Source organism: Bombina bombina, chromosome 11 (genome assembly GCF_027579735.1).
Source record: "Bombina bombina isolate aBomBom1 chromosome 11, aBomBom1.pri, whole genome shotgun sequence".
NCBI lineage: Eukaryota > Metazoa > Chordata > Amphibia > Anura > Bombinatoridae > Bombina > Bombina bombina.
The window spans coordinates 24,881,120-24,898,833 of NC_069509.1; the positions used below are offsets into that span (position 1 = coordinate 24,881,120).

General features: G+C 38.0%; 1 protein-coding gene across 1 annotated transcript in view; it reads left to right on the forward strand.

Moving 5' to 3' along the window:
* Positions 1 to 17,714, forward strand: part of LOC128641918 (uncharacterized) — a 448,428-nt gene that overhangs the window by 68,911 nt on the left and 361,803 nt on the right. Inside the window, exons 3-4 of the mRNA XM_053694507.1 lie at positions 5,993 to 6,249; positions 14,276 to 14,532. Coding sequence (XP_053550482.1) covers positions 14,463 to 14,532 — 70 coding nt within the window. The 5' untranslated portion in view covers positions 5,993 to 6,249; positions 14,276 to 14,462. The remainder of the gene's footprint in view (positions 1 to 5,992; positions 6,250 to 14,275; positions 14,533 to 17,714) is intronic.

Consider the following 17,714-nt stretch of genomic DNA (forward strand, 5'->3'; position numbering starts at 1 on the left):
CTACATTACACTTATTAACCCCTAATCTGCTGCCCCCAAAGTCGTCACCAGCTACATACATTTATTAACCCCTAATTTGCCGCCCCCAACGTCACCACCGCCACTATACTAAAGTTATTAACCCATAAACCTCTGGCCTCCCACATCACTAACACTAAATAAATATATTAACCCCTAAACCTAACCCTAAGTCTAACCCTAACATTAATATAATTAAAATAAATCTAAATAAAACGTACTATTAATACCTAAATAATACCTATTTAAGACTAAATACTTACCTATAAAATAAACCCTAAGCTAGCTTCACTATAACTAATAGTTACATTGTAGCTATTTTAGGTTTTATTTTAATTTCACAGCTAAGTTTGTATTTATTTTAACTAGGTAGACTAGTTAGTAAATAAATATTAACTATTTACTATCTAGTTAAAATAAATACAAATTTTCCTGTAAAATAAAACCTAACCTAAGTTACACTAACACCTAGCATTACACTAAAATTAAATAAATTATATTATTTAAATACAATTAACTAAATTACAAAAAAATAAACACTAAATTACACAAAATAAAAAAGAAATGATCAAATATTTAAACTAATTACACCTAATCTAATAGCCCTATCAAAATAAAAAGCCCCACCCAAAATAAAAAACCCTAGCCTACACTAAACTGCCAATAGCCCTTAAGAGGGCCTTTTGCGGGGCAAAACAGTAAAACCCACCACCCACACAACCAACCCCCCCAAAAAAAAACTACCTAAAAAAACCTAAGCTCCCCATTGCCCTGAAAAGGGCATTTGGAGGGGCATTGCCCTTAAAAGGGCATTTAGCTCTTTTTCTGTGCCCAAAACCCTAATCTAAAAATGAAACCCACCCAATAAACCCTTAATAAAACCTAACACTAACCACCGAAGATCCACTTACAGTTTTGGAAGACCGGACATCCATCCTCATCCAGCCGGGAGAAGTCTTCATCTAAGCGGACAGAAGTCCTCAACGAAGCTGGGAGAAGTCTTCATCCAAGCGGCAAGAAGTCGTCCTCAAGGCAGGCAGAAGTCTTCATCCAGACAGCATCTTCTATCTTCATCCTTCCGACGCGGAGCGGCTCCATCTTCAAGACATCCGGCGCAGTGCATCTTCTTCTTTCGCTGTCTATTCAAGAATGTAAGTTTCCTTTAAATGACATCATCCAAGATGCAATCAGCCAATAGGATTGAGCTTCAATCCTATTGGCTGATCCAATCAGCCAATAGAATGCAAGCTCAATCCTATTGGCTGATTGCATCAGCCAATAGGATTTTTTACCCTTTAATTCCGATTGACTGATAGAATTTTATCAGCCAATCGGAATTAAAGGGACGCCATCTTGGATGACGTAATTTAAAGGAAACTTCATTCTTGAATAGCCAGCGAAAGAAGAGGATGCTCCGCGCCGGATGTTTTGAAGATGGAGCCACTCCGCGTCGGAAGGATGAAGATAGAAGATGCTGTCTGGATGAAGACTTCTGCCCGCCTTGAGGACGACTTCTTGCCGCTTGGATGAAGACTTCTCCTGGCTTCGTTTAGGACTTCTGCCTGCTTGGATGAAGACTTCTCCTGGCTGGATGAGGATGGATGGCTGGTCTTCAAAAACTGTAAGTGGATCTTTGGGGGTTAGTGTTAGGTTTTATTAAGGGTTTATTGGGTGGGTTTTATTTTCAGATTAGGGTTTTTGGCACATAAAAATAGCTAAATGCCCTTTTAAGGGCAATGCCCATCCAAATGCCCTATTCAGGGCAATGGGGAGCTAAAGTTTTTTAGGTAGTTTTTTTTTTTGGGGGGTGTTGGTTGTGTGGGTGGTGGGTTTTACTGTTGGTGGTTGTTTGTATTTTTTTTTTACAGGTAAAAGAGCCGATTTCTTTGGGGCAATGCCCCGCAAAAGGCCCTTTTAAGGGCTATTGGCAGTTTAGTGTAGGCTAGGGGTTTATATTTTTTGGGGGGGGGGCTTCTTTATTTTGATAGGGCTATTAGATTAGGTTTAATTAGTTTAAATATTTGATAATTTCTTTTTTATTTTGTGTAATTTAGTGTTTATTTTTTTGTAATTTAGTTAATTGTATTTAATTAATGTAATTTATTTAATTTTAGTGTAATGTTAGGTGTTAGTGTAAGACAGGTTAGGTTTTATTTTACAGGTAAATTTGTATTTATTTTAACTAGGTAGTTAGTAAATAGTTAATAACTATTTACTAACTAATCTACCTAGTTAAAATAAATACAAACTTAGCTGTGAAATAAAAATAAAACCTAAAATAGATACAATGGGGCCTATTTATTAAAGGTCTTGCAAGACCTCGCTGAATGCGGAGAGCAATACGCTCTCCGCATTTACCATTGCACCAGCAGCTCACAAGAGCTGCTGGTGCAACGCTGCCCCCTGTAGACTCGCGGCCAATCGGCCGCCAGCAGGGGGTGTCAATCCACCTGATCGTACTCGATCGGGTTGAATTGTGGCGAGTCCTGTCCGCCTGCTCAGAGCAGGCGGACAGGGTTATGAAGCAGCGGTCTTTGGACCGCTGCTTCATAACTGGTGTTTCTGGCGAGTCTGAAGACTTGCCAGAAACACGGGCCCACAAGCTCCGTACGGAGTTTTATAAATGGGCCCCAATGTAACTATTAGTTATATTGTAGCTAGCTTAGGGTTTATTGTACAGGTAAGTATTTAGTTTTAAATAGGAATAATTTAGGTAATGATAGTAAGTTTTATTTTGATTTATTTTAATTATATTAAAGTTAGGGGTGTTAGGGAGGGTTAGGGTTAGATTTAGGGTTAGGGGTTAATATATTTATATAGTGTTAGTGATGTGGGAGGCCAGAGGTTTAGGGGTTAATAACTTTAGTATAGTGGCAGCGGCGACGTTGAGGGTGGCAGATTAGGGGTTAATAAATTTATGTAGTTGGCGATGACATTAGGGGCAGCAGATTAGGGGTTAATAATATTTAGTGTTTATCATTCGGGAGTGCGGTGGTTTAATGGTTAATATGTTTATTATAGTGGCAGCGATGTCCGGAGCAGCAGATTAGGGGTTAATAATTTTATTTTAGTGTTTGCGATGCGGGAGGGTCTTGGTTTAGGGGTTAATAGGTAGTTTATGGGTGTTAGTGTTCTTTTTAACACTTTAATTATGAGTTTTATGCTACAGCTTTGTAAAGTAAAACCCATAACTACTGACTTTAGATGGCGGTACGAATCTTGACGGTATAGACTGTACCGGTCATTTTTTTGCCTCCCAGGCAAAACTCGTAATACCGGCGCTATGGAAGTCCCATTGAAAAAGGACTTTTTGAAAGGTGCGGTAGTTACGTTGCGTTACGGCCAAAAAAGGTGCGCGGTTCATCTATACCTACAAGACTTGTAATAGCAGCGGTAGTGAAAAAGCAGAGTTATGAAGCTTTTTCACTCATAATCTAGCCAAATGTTTTTTATTACATTTAAAAGTCCTGAGTAAGTATATGCAAACAAAATGCTCAGGAAACAAGCATCTGCTCTCTAGAGGCGATCACAGGTAAAGAGCTCATGCTCAAACCGTCGGGTTACCATGGCAATGCACTTGTTTTGGCATACTTATTGGTGAATCGGACATCGGATGGCAGCGCAAACTTACGTACAGTTGAAATGAAACCTGGTACTAAAATGGAGCCACAAACTACTTTTAGCTGTCGGTAACTTCAGTAGTTTATGGCTCCATTTTTAACGACTCAATAGAAAGTGGTCCATAGTTAGCTGCAATACCTGCTTTACCCACTGTAATTGTGAACTATGTGAAGCAGCCGATGCACTGCAGCAATAATAAATACAAATGTACAATACATATGGTAATAAGTCATTTTTATTCACATGCTAGTTAGCTCAGATATAAGGAATTAAAAACAAAATTCCTGATTCATTACTAATTCTATGTCAGCAATGTCAGAAAATATTTTCATTTTTGAAAAGTTTAAGTACAAAACTGGTTGCTTTCTGAAATGGAAAATGTATTTACTGCCGTGCTTTTCCATTAGTAGTTGATAGATGGTTTGAAAAGGTTGCAACTTTTGTTTCACCTCATGACATTTTTTTCTCTGCCACAGAGCAATCAGCTTTGTGTATTTATTTTTAACCCCTTAAAGGGACATGAAAGCCAATTTTTTTCTTTTGTGATTTAGAAAGAGCATGTCATTTTAAACAACTTTCTAATTTACTTCTATTCTCTAATTTGCTTCATTCTCTTGATATCACTTGCTGAAAAGCATATCTAGATATGCTCAGTAGCTGCTAATTGGTTGCTGCACCTAGAGGCCTTGTGTGATTGGCTCACACATGTGCATTGCTATTTCTTCAACAAAGGATATCTAAAGAATTGAGCAAATTAGATAATAGAAGTAAATTGGAAACTTGTTTAAAATGACATGCCCTATCTGAATCATGAAAGTTTAATTTTGACTAGACTGTCCCTTTAACCTCAAGGAGATATGACCCCAATTTCATTAATAAGGAGACTACTGAGGTTATGAACATCTCTATACAAAATTGATTAAAACAACCCAAATTGGATGTTAAGAAGGATAAATCTGTAGAAAAAAGGCTGATTTTTGCTAGTGATTATCACATATTAAGTAAAAAAATACACAAGATTCTTTGTAAACATTGGTCTATACTACGCATCTGTAATCCTGGGAGATTAGAGTTCCATCAGCCCCCTATGGCAGCATATAGAAGGGCACGCAATTTAAGGGATACACTTATAAAAGCAGACATTGGATCTGATAAAAAAAGTAGACAATCATTTATTGGTAAAAAGAATACAGGCTGCTTTCCATGTTTGAGTTGCTCCAATTGCAACAATATGATCAAGGGCTCTATTTTCACACACCCCAGAACTGGGAATAAATTTCACATTAAGGGCTATATACATGTAATACATCATATGCTATTTATTTATTGAAATGTCCTTGTGCTTGTATCTATATAGGCAAATCAACTCGCCAGATAAGGGAAAGATTAAATGAACATAAATCTAACATTAGAACTAAAAATATTAAATCTCCAGTTGCTGAACATTTTTTAAAAGCTGGACATTAGGTGTCCTAACTTAGATTTCAAATTATAGATCAGATAGAGATCCCAAGACGTGGAGGGAATAGAGAGATCATGCTTAAACAGCATGAGCTATACTGGATCCATATGTTGGAATCTAAGGGATCTATGGGCATGAATAAGGATTTTGATTTATCCGTTTTTTTAAATCCCTAGTGAGAATATTATTTTATTCCCAGTATGTAACCAATTTTACTTAGTGATTACATTATTTAATGTTATATATAAGTATTTCAATATTTTGGATATTTTATGGGTCTTTGATTATTCCATTAATATGTACATTTTTTGATAAAATATATGTAATATATGCTTTTATCCACTAGAGGGCTAATGTTAAGATTGTAGGTCATTCTTTTGACACAGGTGTGTTAATTGTGATTGAGGGGAGGGATTTAAGGTTTATAAGTTGCAATTCTAGTATGTGATGTATACAACATGATTAAGGGATAACACCCGAAACATTGTTGTTCTATGTTTGCTTGGAGTAGATATAAATAAGCATACATCTTTTATTCTGGAGTGCTGCTATCTGTTTCTTTTTCTACATTGTATTTGGGACTTTTTGGTGTGGAGTCCTGGATGGCGTTGTCACCCGTTTGATACAAAGGTGCTGGAGAGTATACACATTTTACAATTTCATAAAAGATAACTTCAATCTTTATGAGAAATGTAAAGCATTGCAGGGTTCACAATTTCTTATTTCTTCTAGATACACTACATTTGTCTAAATCCTATCAGCATATTGGTAAATAAGTAAGGTAGCTCTACTCATATGTTTTCTTGTGTTTTTTATTGTATGCTCTAAGTTTATATTTCATATTGTGATGTTTTATCTTGGTGTCAATGTATGATCTGTTTTTCATTGCAGAGCAGCGGAGAGCAGTCAGAAAACAGGAACAGGTTTGGGAATTGCACTATGGGATGAAAATTCTGATTACTCGTGGCTTGAATCCCTATTAAATATTTCTTTTGAAGAGATTTTTATTAAGGAATATCAATTTCAGGAAATAAAAACTGAAGCTTTAAAACAATCAATTTTCATCACTTACCTCTCTATGAAAGAGATAATCGAGCAGACGAGGAATGGCACAAATATTATTGAAGAAAAAGATCTACAGCATTTAGGTATGTGCAAATGGCTGTAAATAGTACCTTCTGGACCTGTTAACTGCTACTGCTATGTATATATTGTTTGCCCAGGGTGCATACCAGGTAGTAATACATGAAAGTCCAGAAACAAATGGATGCACTCACTGGGTCTTAATCCATATGCTTTTTATTCCTTACAAGTGTGACGTTTCGGGTTATCCCTGTCCTCAGACCTTTTAGTTGTGAGTGTGTCCATTTTTTTCTGGACTTTCATATATTTAAAATAATGTATGATATATACACACACATATATATATATATATATATAAAAGGAAAGAAGTAAGTGGAGACTGTGAAAAGCGCTATATATTGTTGCACGCAAGCACCAAGGGAGAGGCAATAGCGTGAAAAATCAGTTTATATATATATATATATATAGATGAATAAATTAAAAGTATACTAAACCTAAATTAATACCATACAAAGCTGAGCACTAAAAAATTTTTTAAACACATAAATATTATCAGCAAATAGCAGCAATAAATGGTAAAACACTAGTACATAAGCAGCAATAAGTGGAGAGACAGAAATACAAAATGTACCATAACATGTAAAACATAAAATATACAATATAAAATATTAATGGGGTAGAAATTAGAAAGTCCAAATATGTAATGAGAGCGGGACCAATCCAAAAGTGTGCACGTATTATTGATATAAGCAATAGGGATGTGAGATGTGGCGATAATCCCAAGTGTTCAAATCTATCTGGAGAGTGAGAAGACGCCACCTGGATGACGATAGAAGACGCCGCTTGGATGGATGAAGACTTCTTGCCGCATAAGTGGATCGTCGGGGGTTAGTGTTAGGTTGTTTTTTTTACTTTTTTTGGGCGGGATATTTTTTATAGATTAGGGTTTGGTCTTTTTTAAAAGAGTTAAATGCCCTTTTAAGGGCAAAGCAAAATAGCTAAATACCCTTTTAAGGGCAATGCCCATACATATGCCCTTTTCCTTCTTAATATCTGGAAAGTCCAGGGCCCCTATTTATGAAATGTCTTGCGGACCTTATCCGACAGTGCGGATCAGGTCCGCAAGACCTCGCTGAATGCGGAGAGCAATACGCTCTCTGTATTCAGCATTGCACCAGCAGCTCACAAGAGCTGCTGGTGCAACGCCACCCCCTGCAGACTCGCGGCCAATGAGCCGCCAGCAGGGAGATGTCAGACAACCCGATCATACATGATCGGGTTGATTTCTGGCGATTCCTGTCTGCCTGCTCTGAGCAGGCGGACAGCGTTATGGAGCAGCGGTCTTTGTGACCGCTGCTTCATAACTGCTGTTTCTGGCGAGTCTGAAGGCTCGCCAGAAACATGGGCCATCAAGCTCCTTTCGGAGCTTGATAGATAGGCCCCCATGGCTTTATTCCTTACTTGTGGGAAATACTGAACCTGGCCACCAGGAGGAGGCAAAGACACCCCCTTGAAAAAGCTGCAATGCGAAACGTACGTCGGAACTATTTGACTTTTATCTCACCATTACGTCTATCATCTGCTTGTGTCGCCAGAGGTGGAGTAATTCCATGCTGAGATTAGCCTGTGTTTGGTTAGCGGTTAAGCTTCTGCTCTCCATCCACATCCATCCAGCTCACAGGTTTTCTCCTTTGAATGGTAACCATTGTATTATAATTCAGTTATCCTCATTGTATGGTGTCAATACCGCATTTGTGACGTTTTTTATCAGTTTTAATAAATATTACTTTTTTATTACTTCCGTGTGAGATACTGTTTGCCTACCAGTATAAAGTAGGTGTGCGCATTATCCTGAGCCTGGAGCAGCTCCATCAAATGTGAGTAACCATTTGTCCGTTTTCTACCATCTATTCCAAGTGGGTTACAGAATTACACTATGGTGTGTGTTTTCTTCTATCATTTTATGTGAGGACGAATTCAAAGGCATCAATTGTTGAACATCTCTTCAGGAGGGAGCATATCCTTCTAACTAATTAACAAACTTTGAGTTCATATTCCATTTTTCACATTTATTTTACTTTTTGCTTTTCTGTGATTTATCTGTACATTTATTGTATATACCCCAGCCAAAGGCTTAAATACCTCCCCCACCTCCCTCATCCCCCAGTAATTCTTTGCCTTTCGTCACAGGAGGTTGGCAGAAAAGTGTCAGAAGATACTGAGTAGTTCCTTATGGAAGGTGTTACAGAAGCATTAGTTATTTTGTTGTGAAGAGCTTATTTCCCAGCAGCAATGCCTGAACCAGCAAGCCAGCGCCTAAGAAGGGCTCCAAGAAAACCGTAACAAGTATCATTTCATAAAGAGTTAACTCTTTTTTTTCAGCTTTTAGAAACTATTGTCTAATCACCTCTGGAGCCAGACTGCTAATTGATAAGATGAACTTGTAAACTTGTTATCTTAAGTACTGCAATCCTATTGTGGCCTGTCAAAGGACAGTGCTCTCTATCTAAATGTGTGATGGGGGATTTTGTGCTTCCCCCCCTCTCCCCCTGGGAGTGCCCTGTGTGCATGTAACCTTAATAAAAAGCAGGCTGGGCATCCCAGTCCTGAGTTCTTGTTTGACCCTCAATCGCAGCGTTGACTCGTTTTTGTGGGCAGAAGGGTATCCTAGCTGTACTGCAGCTAAGGGAGATTATTCTATATTTGCGAGACTCATATAGAATACTATGGAAAGCAGCTTCTCCCCTCTTTAGCAATAGGGATCCAGGCTACTAAGCGGTCCATCTCTCAGCGAGACTAAGGGTAACCGTAACAGAAGGTATCTAACCTTCGGAATGGGACTGAAGTTTTAGGTAGTCTTGTCAGCCTCTAAGTGAGAGCATTGATGAATGTTAGAGTCTGGAGATGCAGGGAGAGTCTTTCTGCGAACCCATCCAGACTCGTATTAACAGCTCCTAAGCAATCAGTGTTGATAAATTTCACTTCCTGCTTTTTTCACTCACGTCCATGTCAGGAGCAATGCTCCAAGACTGTCAAACTTGAGATGCTGTGTTTCTGTTCCACGGCATAGATTCCGGTAAGATTGTTTAATTTTTTTACACATATGATAATGCAAGAAGACAAGGTCACAGTGTTGCACCTTTTATCTGTATGGAATCAAGGGTTAATGTCCCTGGAAGGGGATTATTGAACAGGGGGGATTAATCACATAATGTAAATATTCGGCTAGATTACGTGTTTTGCGTTAGGCAGAAAAATCAGCGTTAACAGGTGCTAACACTGCTTTTTTACTACCGCTGGTATTATGAGTCTTGCAGGTACATGTGTATCGCTCACTTTTTTGGCCAGACTTTTAAATTCCGCAAATCCACTTATGTAAATTGTGTATCCTCTTTTTTCAATGGGACTTTCATAGCGCCGGTATTACGAGTCTGACAAAAAGTGAGCGGTAGACCCTCTCCTGTCAAGACTGGTACCACATTTTAAAGTCAGTAGTTAAGAGTTTTACACTACAATGCCGTAGCATAAAACTCTTAACTAAAGTGCTAAAAAGTACACTAACACCCATAAACTACCTATTAACCCCTAAACCGAGGCCCTCCCACATCGAAAACACTATAAAAATTTTTTTAACCCCTAATCTGCCGAACCGGACATCGCCGCCACTATAATACATATATTAACCCATAAACCGCCGCACTCCCGCATCGTAAACACTAGTTAAATATTAACCCCTAATTTTCCGTCCCTAACATCGCAGATACCTACCTACATTTATTAACCCCTAATCTGCCGCCCCCACAGTGTGATACAGTTCCCATAAATGCAGTTGGTACAGTCTGATACAGTTTGCATTAAATGCGGTCGGTACAGTGTGATACAGTTTGCATAAATGTGGTTAGTACTGTGTGATACAGTTCCCATAAATGCGGTCGGTACAGAGTAATACAGTTTGTATAAATTCAGTCGGTACAGTGTGATAATGTTCCCATAATTGTGATCGGTACAGTGTGATACAGTTTGCATAATTGCAGTCGGTACAGTGTGATACAATTCCATAAATGCAGTCGGTACAGTGTGATGTAATTCCATAAATGCAGTTGGTACAGTGTGATGCAGTTTGCATTAAATCCGGTCGGTACAGTGTGATACAGTTTGCATAAATCCAGTTCGTACAGTGTGATAGAGTTTGCATAAATGCAGTCGGTACATTTTTATACAGTTTACAAAAATGCGGTAGGTACAGTGTCATACAGTTTGCATAAATGCAGTTAGTACAGTGTGATACAGTTTGCATAAATGCAGTTAGTACAGTGTGATACAGTTTGCATAAATGCAGTCGGTACTGTGTGATACAGTTTGTATAAATGCTGTCGGTACATTGTCATACAGTTTGTATAAATGCAGTCTGTACATTGCCATACAGTTTGTATAAATGTATTTGGTACAGTGTAATACAGTTTGTAGAAATTCAGTCGGTACAGTGTGACAAAGTTCCCATAAATGCGGTGGGAACAGTGTAATACAGTTCCATAAATGCGGTTGGTACAGTGTGATAGTTTGCATAAATGCAATCGGTACAGTGTAATACAGTTCCATAAATGCGGTCCGTACAGTGTAAAACAGTTCCATAAATGCAGTCTGTACAGTGTGATACAGTTTTAATTAATTCAGTCAGTACAGTGTGATAAAGTTTCTATAAATGTGGTCCATACAGTGTGATACAATTTGCATAAATGCATTCTGTACAGTGTGATACAATTCCATAAATGCAGTCGTTACAGTGTGATACAGTTCCATAAATGTGGTTGGTACAGTGTGATACAGTTTGCATGAATGCAGTCAGTACAGTGTGATACAGTTCTATAAATGCTACTGGTAAAGTGTAATACAGTTCCATAAATGATGTTGGTACACTGTGATACAGTTCCATAAATGTGGTTGGTACAGTGTGATACAGTTTGTGTAAATTCAGTCGGTACAGTGTGATAAAGTTCCCATGAATGCGGTCGGTACAGTGTGGTACAGTTCCATAAATGGGGTCGGTACAGTGTGATACAGTTCGATAAATGCGGTCGGTACAGTGTGATACAGTTCGATAAATGCGGTCGGTACAGTGTGATACAGTTCCATAAATGCGGTCGGTACAGTGTGATACATTTCGATAAATGCGGTCGGTACAGTGTGATACAGTTTTTATAAATTCAGTCTGTACAGTGTGATAAAGTTCCCATAAATGCGGTCGGTACAGTGTGATACAATTTGCGTAAATGCATTCTGTACAGTATGATACAGTTCCATAAATGTGGTTGGTACAGTGTGATACAGTTTGTATAAATGCAGTTGGTACAGTGTTATACAGTTTGTGTAAATTCAGTCGGTACAGTGTGATACAGTTCGATAAATGCGGTCGGTACAGTGTGATACAGTTTGATAAATGCAGTTGGTACAGTGTGATACAGTTTGTATAAATGCAGTTGGTACAGTGTGATTCAGTTCCCATAAATGTGGTCGGTACTGTGTGATACAGTTGTTATAAATGCAGTTGATACAGTGTGATACAGTTCCCATAAATGCAGTCGGTACAGTGTGATAAAGTTTTCATTAAATACAGTCAGTACAGTGTGATACAGTTTTTATAAATGCAGTCGGTACTGTGTGATACAATTTGTATAAATGCTGTCGGTACTGTGTGATACAGTTTGTATAAATACAGTCAGTACTGTGTGATACAGTTTGTATAAATGCAGGCGGTACACTGTGATACAGTTCCCATAAATGCAGTCGGTAATGTGTGATACAGTTTGTATAAATGCAGTCAGTACTGTGTGATACAGTTTGTATAAATGCAGTCGGTACAGTGTGATACAGTTTGCATTAAATGCGGTTTGTACAGTGTGATACAGTTTGTATTAATGCAGTTGGTACAGTGTGATACAGTTTGCATAAATGCAGTCGGTACATGGGGATACAGTTTGTATAAATGCAGTCGGTACAGTGTGATGCAGTATGTATAAATGCAGTTGGTACCGTGTGATACAGTTTGCATAAATACAGTCGTTACAGTGTGATACAATTTGTATAAATGTAGTCTGAACAGTGTGATACAGTTTGCATTAAATGCAGTCGGTACACTGTGATACAGTTCCCATAAATACAGTCGGTGCAGTGTAATACAGTTTTTCACCTCATGACATTTTTTTCTCTGCCACAGAGCAATCAGCTTTGTGTATTTATTTTTAACCCCTTAAAGGGACATGAAAGCCAATTTTTTTCTTTTGTGATTTAGAAAGAGCATGTCATTTTAAACAACTTTCTAATTTACTTCTATTCTCTAATTTGCTTCATTCTCTTGATATCACTTGCTGAAAAGCATATCTAGATATGCTCAGTAGCTGCTAATTGGTTGCTGCACCTAGAGGCCTTGTGTGATTGGCTCACACATGTGCATTGCTATTTCTTCAACAAAGGATATCTAAAGAATTGAGCAAATTAGATAATAGAAGTAAATTGGAAACTTGTTTAAAATGACATGCCCTATCTGAATCATGAAAGTTTAATTTTGACTAGACTGTCCCTTTAACCTCAAGGAGATATGACCCCAATTTCATTAATAAGGAGACTACTGAGGTTATGAACATCTCTATACAAAATTGATTAAAACAACCCAAATTGGATGTTAAGAAGGATAAATCTGTAGAAAAAAGGCTGATTTTTGCTAGTGATTATCACATATTAAGTAAAAAAATACACAAGATTCTTTGTAAACATTGGTCTATACTACGCATCTGTAATCCTGGGAGATTAGAGTTCCATCAGCCCCCTATGGCAGCATATAGAAGGGCACGCAATTTAAGGGATACACTTATAAAAGCAGACATTGGATCTGATAAAAAAAGTAGACAATCATTTATTGGTAAAAAGAATACAGGCTGCTTTCCATGTTTGAGTTGCTCCAATTGCAACAATATGATCAAGGGCTCTATTTTCACACACCCCAGAACTGGGAATAAATTTCACATTAAGGGCTATATACATGTAATACATCATATGCTATTTATTTATTGAAATGTCCTTGTGCTTGTATCTATATAGGCAAATCAACTCGCCAGATAAGGGAAAGATTAAATGAACATAAATCTAACATTAGAACTAAAAATATTAAATCTCCAGTTGCTGAACATTTTTTAAAAGCTGGACATTAGGTGTCCTAACTTAGATTTCAAATTATAGATCAGATAGAGATCCCAAGACGTGGAGGGAATAGAGAGATCATGCTTAAACAGCATGAGCTATACTGGATCCATATGTTGGAATCTAAGGGATCTATGGGCATGAATAAGGATTTTGATTTATCCGTTTTTTTAAATCCCTAGTGAGAATATTATTTTATTCCCAGTATGTAACCAATTTTACTTAGTGATTACATTATTTAATGTTATATATAAGTATTTCAATATTTTGGATATTTTATGGGTCTTTGATTATTCCATTAATATGTACATTTTTTGATAAAATATATGTAATATATGCTTTTATCCACTAGAGGGCTAATGTTAAGATTGTAGGTCATTCTTTTGACACAGGTGTGTTAATTGTGATTGAGGGGAGGGATTTAAGGTTTATAAGTTGCAATTCTAGTATGTGATGTATACAACATGATTAAGGGATAACACCCGAAACATTGTTGTTCTATGTTTGCTTGGAGTAGATATAAATAAGCATACATCTTTTATTCTGGAGTGCTGCTATCTGTTTCTTTTTCTACATTGTATTTGGGACTTTTTGGTGTGGAGTCCTGGATGGCGTTGTCACCCGTTTGATACAAAGGTGCTGGAGAGTATACACATTTTACAATTTCATAAAAGATAACTTCAATCTTTATGAGAAATGTAAAGCATTGCAGGGTTCACAATTTCTTATTTCTTCTAGATACACTACATTTGTCTAAATCCTATCAGCATATTGGTAAATAAGTAAGGTAGCTCTACTCATATGTTTTCTTGTGTTTTTTATTGTATGCTCTAAGTTTATATTTCATATTGTGATGTTTTATCTTGGTGTCAATGTATGATCTGTTTTTCATTGCAGAGCAGCGGAGAGCAGTCAGAAAACAGGAACAGGTTTGGGAATTGCACTATGGGATGAAAATTCTGATTACTCGTGGCTTGAATCCCTATTAAATATTTCTTTTGAAGAGATTTTTATTAAGGAATATCAATTTCAGGAAATAAAAACTGAAGCTTTAAAACAATCAATTTTCATCACTTACCTCTCTATGAAAGAGATAATCGAGCAGACGAGGAATGGCACAAATATTATTGAAGAAAAAGATCTACAGCATTTAGGTATGTGCAAATGGCTGTAAATAGTACCTTCTGGACCTGTTAACTGCTACTGCTATGTATATATTGTTTGCCCAGGGTGCATACCAGGTAGTAATACATGAAAGTCCAGAAACAAATGGATGCACTCACTGGGTCTTAATCCATATGCTTTTTATTCCTTACAAGTGTGACGTTTCGGGTTATCCCTGTCCTCAGACCTTTTAGTTGTGAGTGTGTCCATTTTTTTCTGGACTTTCATATATTTAAAATAATGTATGATATATACACACACATATATATATATATATATATAAAAGGAAAGAAGTAAGTGGAGACTGTGAAAAGCGCTATATATTGTTGCACGCAAGCACCAAGGGAGAGGCAATAGCGTGAAAAATCAGTTTATATATATATATATATATAGATGAATAAATTAAAAGTATACTAAACCTAAATTAATACCATACAAAGCTGAGCACTAAAAAAATTTTTAAACACATAAATATTATCAGCAAATAGCAGCAATAAATGGTAAAACACTAGTACATAAGCAGCAATAAGTGGAGAGACAGAAATACAAAATGTACCATAACATGTAAAACATAAAATATACAATATAAAATATTAATGGGGTAGAAATTAGAAAGTCCAAATATGTAATGAGAGCGGGACCAATCCAAAAGTGTGCACGTATTATTGATATAAGCAATAGGGATGTGAGATGTGGCGATAATCCCAAGTGTTCAAATCTATCTGGAGAGTGAGAAGACGCCACCTGGATGACGATAGAAGACGCCGCTTGGATGGATGAAGACTTCTTGCCGCATAAGTGGATCGTCGGGGGTTAGTGTTAGGTTGTTTTTTTTACTTTTTTTGGGCGGGATATTTTTTATAGATTAGGGTTTGGTCTTTTTTAAAAGAGTTAAATGCCCTTTTAAGGGCAAAGCAAAATAGCTAAATACCCTTTTAAGGGCAATGCCCATACATATGCCCTTTTCCTTCTTAATATCTGGAAAGTCCAGGGCCCCTATTTATGAAATGTCTTGCGGACCTTATCCGACAGTGCGGATCAGGTCCGCAAGACCTCGCTGAATGCGGAGAGCAATACGCTCTCTGTATTCAGCATTGCACCAGCAGCTCACAAGAGCTGCTGGTGCAACGCCACCCCCTGCAGACTCGCGGCCAATGAGCCGCCAGCAGGGAGATGTCAATCAACCCGATCATACATGATCGGGTTGATTTCTGGCGATTCCTGTCTGCCTGCTCTGAGCAGGCGGACAGCGTTATGGAGCAGCGGTCTTTGTGACCGCTGCTTCATAACTGCTGTTTCTGGCGAGTCTGAAGGCTCGCCAGAAACATGGGCCTTTCGGAGCTTGATAGATAGGCCCCCATGGCTTTATTCCTTACTTGTGGGAAATACTGAACCTGGCCACCAGGAGGAGGCAAAGACACCCCCTTGAAAAAGCTGCAATGCGAAACGTACGTCGGAACTATTTGACTTTTATCTCACCATTACGTCTATCATCTGCTTGTGTCGCCAGAGGTGGAGTAATTCCATGCTGAGATTAGCCTGTGTTTGGTTAGCGGTTAAGCTTCTGCTCTCCATCCACATCCATCCAGCTCACAGGTTTTCTCCTTTGAATGGTAACCATTGTATTATAATTCAGTTATCCTCATTGTATGGTGTCAATACCGCATTTGTGACGTTTTTTATCAGTTTTAATAAATATTACTTTTTTATTACTTCCGTGTGAGATACTGTTTGCCTACCAGTATAAAGTAGGTGTGCGCATTATCCTGAGCCTGGAGCAGCTCCATCAAATGTGAGTAACCATTTGTCCGTTTTCTACCATCTATTCCAAGTGGGTTACAGAATTACACTATGGTGTGTGTTTTCTTCTATCATTTTATGTGAGGACGAATTCAAAGGCATCAATTGTTGAACATCTCTTCAGGAGGGAGCATATCCTTCTAACTAATTAACAAACTTTGAGTTCATATTCCATTTTTCACATTTATTTTACTTTTTGCTTTTCTGTGATTTATCTGTACATTTATTGTATATACCCCAGCCAAAGGCTTAAATACCTCCCCCACCTCCCTCATCCCCCAGTAATTCTTTGCCTTTCGTCACAGGAGGTTGGCAGAAAAGTGTCAGAAGATACTGAGTAGTTCCTTATGGAAGGTGTTACAGAAGCATTAGTTATTTTGTTGTGAAGAGCTTATTTCCCAGCAGCAATGCCTGAACCAGCAAGCCAGCGCCTAAGAAGGGCTCCAAGAAAACCGTAACAAGTATCATTTCATAAAGAGTTAACTCTTTTTTTTCAGCTTTTAGAAACTATTGTCTAATCACCTCTGGAGCCAGACTGCTAATTGATAAGATGAACTTGTAAACTTGTTATCTTAAGTACTGCAATCCTATTGTGGCCTGTCAAAGGACAGTGCTCTCTATCTAAATGTGTGATGGGGGATTTTGTGCTTCCCCCCCTCTCCCCCTGGGAGTGCCCTGTGTGCATGTAACCTTAATAAAAAGCAGGCTGGGCATCCCAGTCCTGAGTTCTTGTTTGACCCTCAATCGCAGCGTTGACTCGTTTTTGTGGGCAGAAGGGTATCCTAGCTGTACTGCAGCTAAGGGAGATTATTCTATATTTGCGAGACTCATATAGAATACTATGGAAAGCAGCTTCTCCCCTCTTTAGCAATAGGGATCCAGGCTACTAAGCGGTCCATCTCTCAGCGAGACTAAGGGTAACCGTAACAGAAGGTATCTAACCTTCGGAATGGGACTGAAGTTTTAGGTAGTCTTGTCAGCCTCTAAGTGAGAGCATTGATGAATGTTAGAGTCTGGAGATGCAGGGAGAGTCTTTCTGCGAACCCATCCAGACTCGTATTAACAGCTCCTAAGCAATCAGTGTTGATAAATTTCACTTCCTGCTTTTTTCACTCACGTCCATGTCAGGAGCAATGCTCCAAGACTGTCAAACTTGAGATGCTGTGTTTCTGTTCCACGGCATAGATTCCGGTAAGATTGTTTAATTTTTTTACACATATGATAATGCAAGAAGACAAGGTCACAGTGTTGCACCTTTTATCTGTATGGAATCAAGGGTTAATGTCCCTGGAAGGGGATTATTGAACAGGGGGGATTAATCACATAATGTAAATATTCGGCTAGATTACGTGTTTTGCGTTAGGCAGAAAAA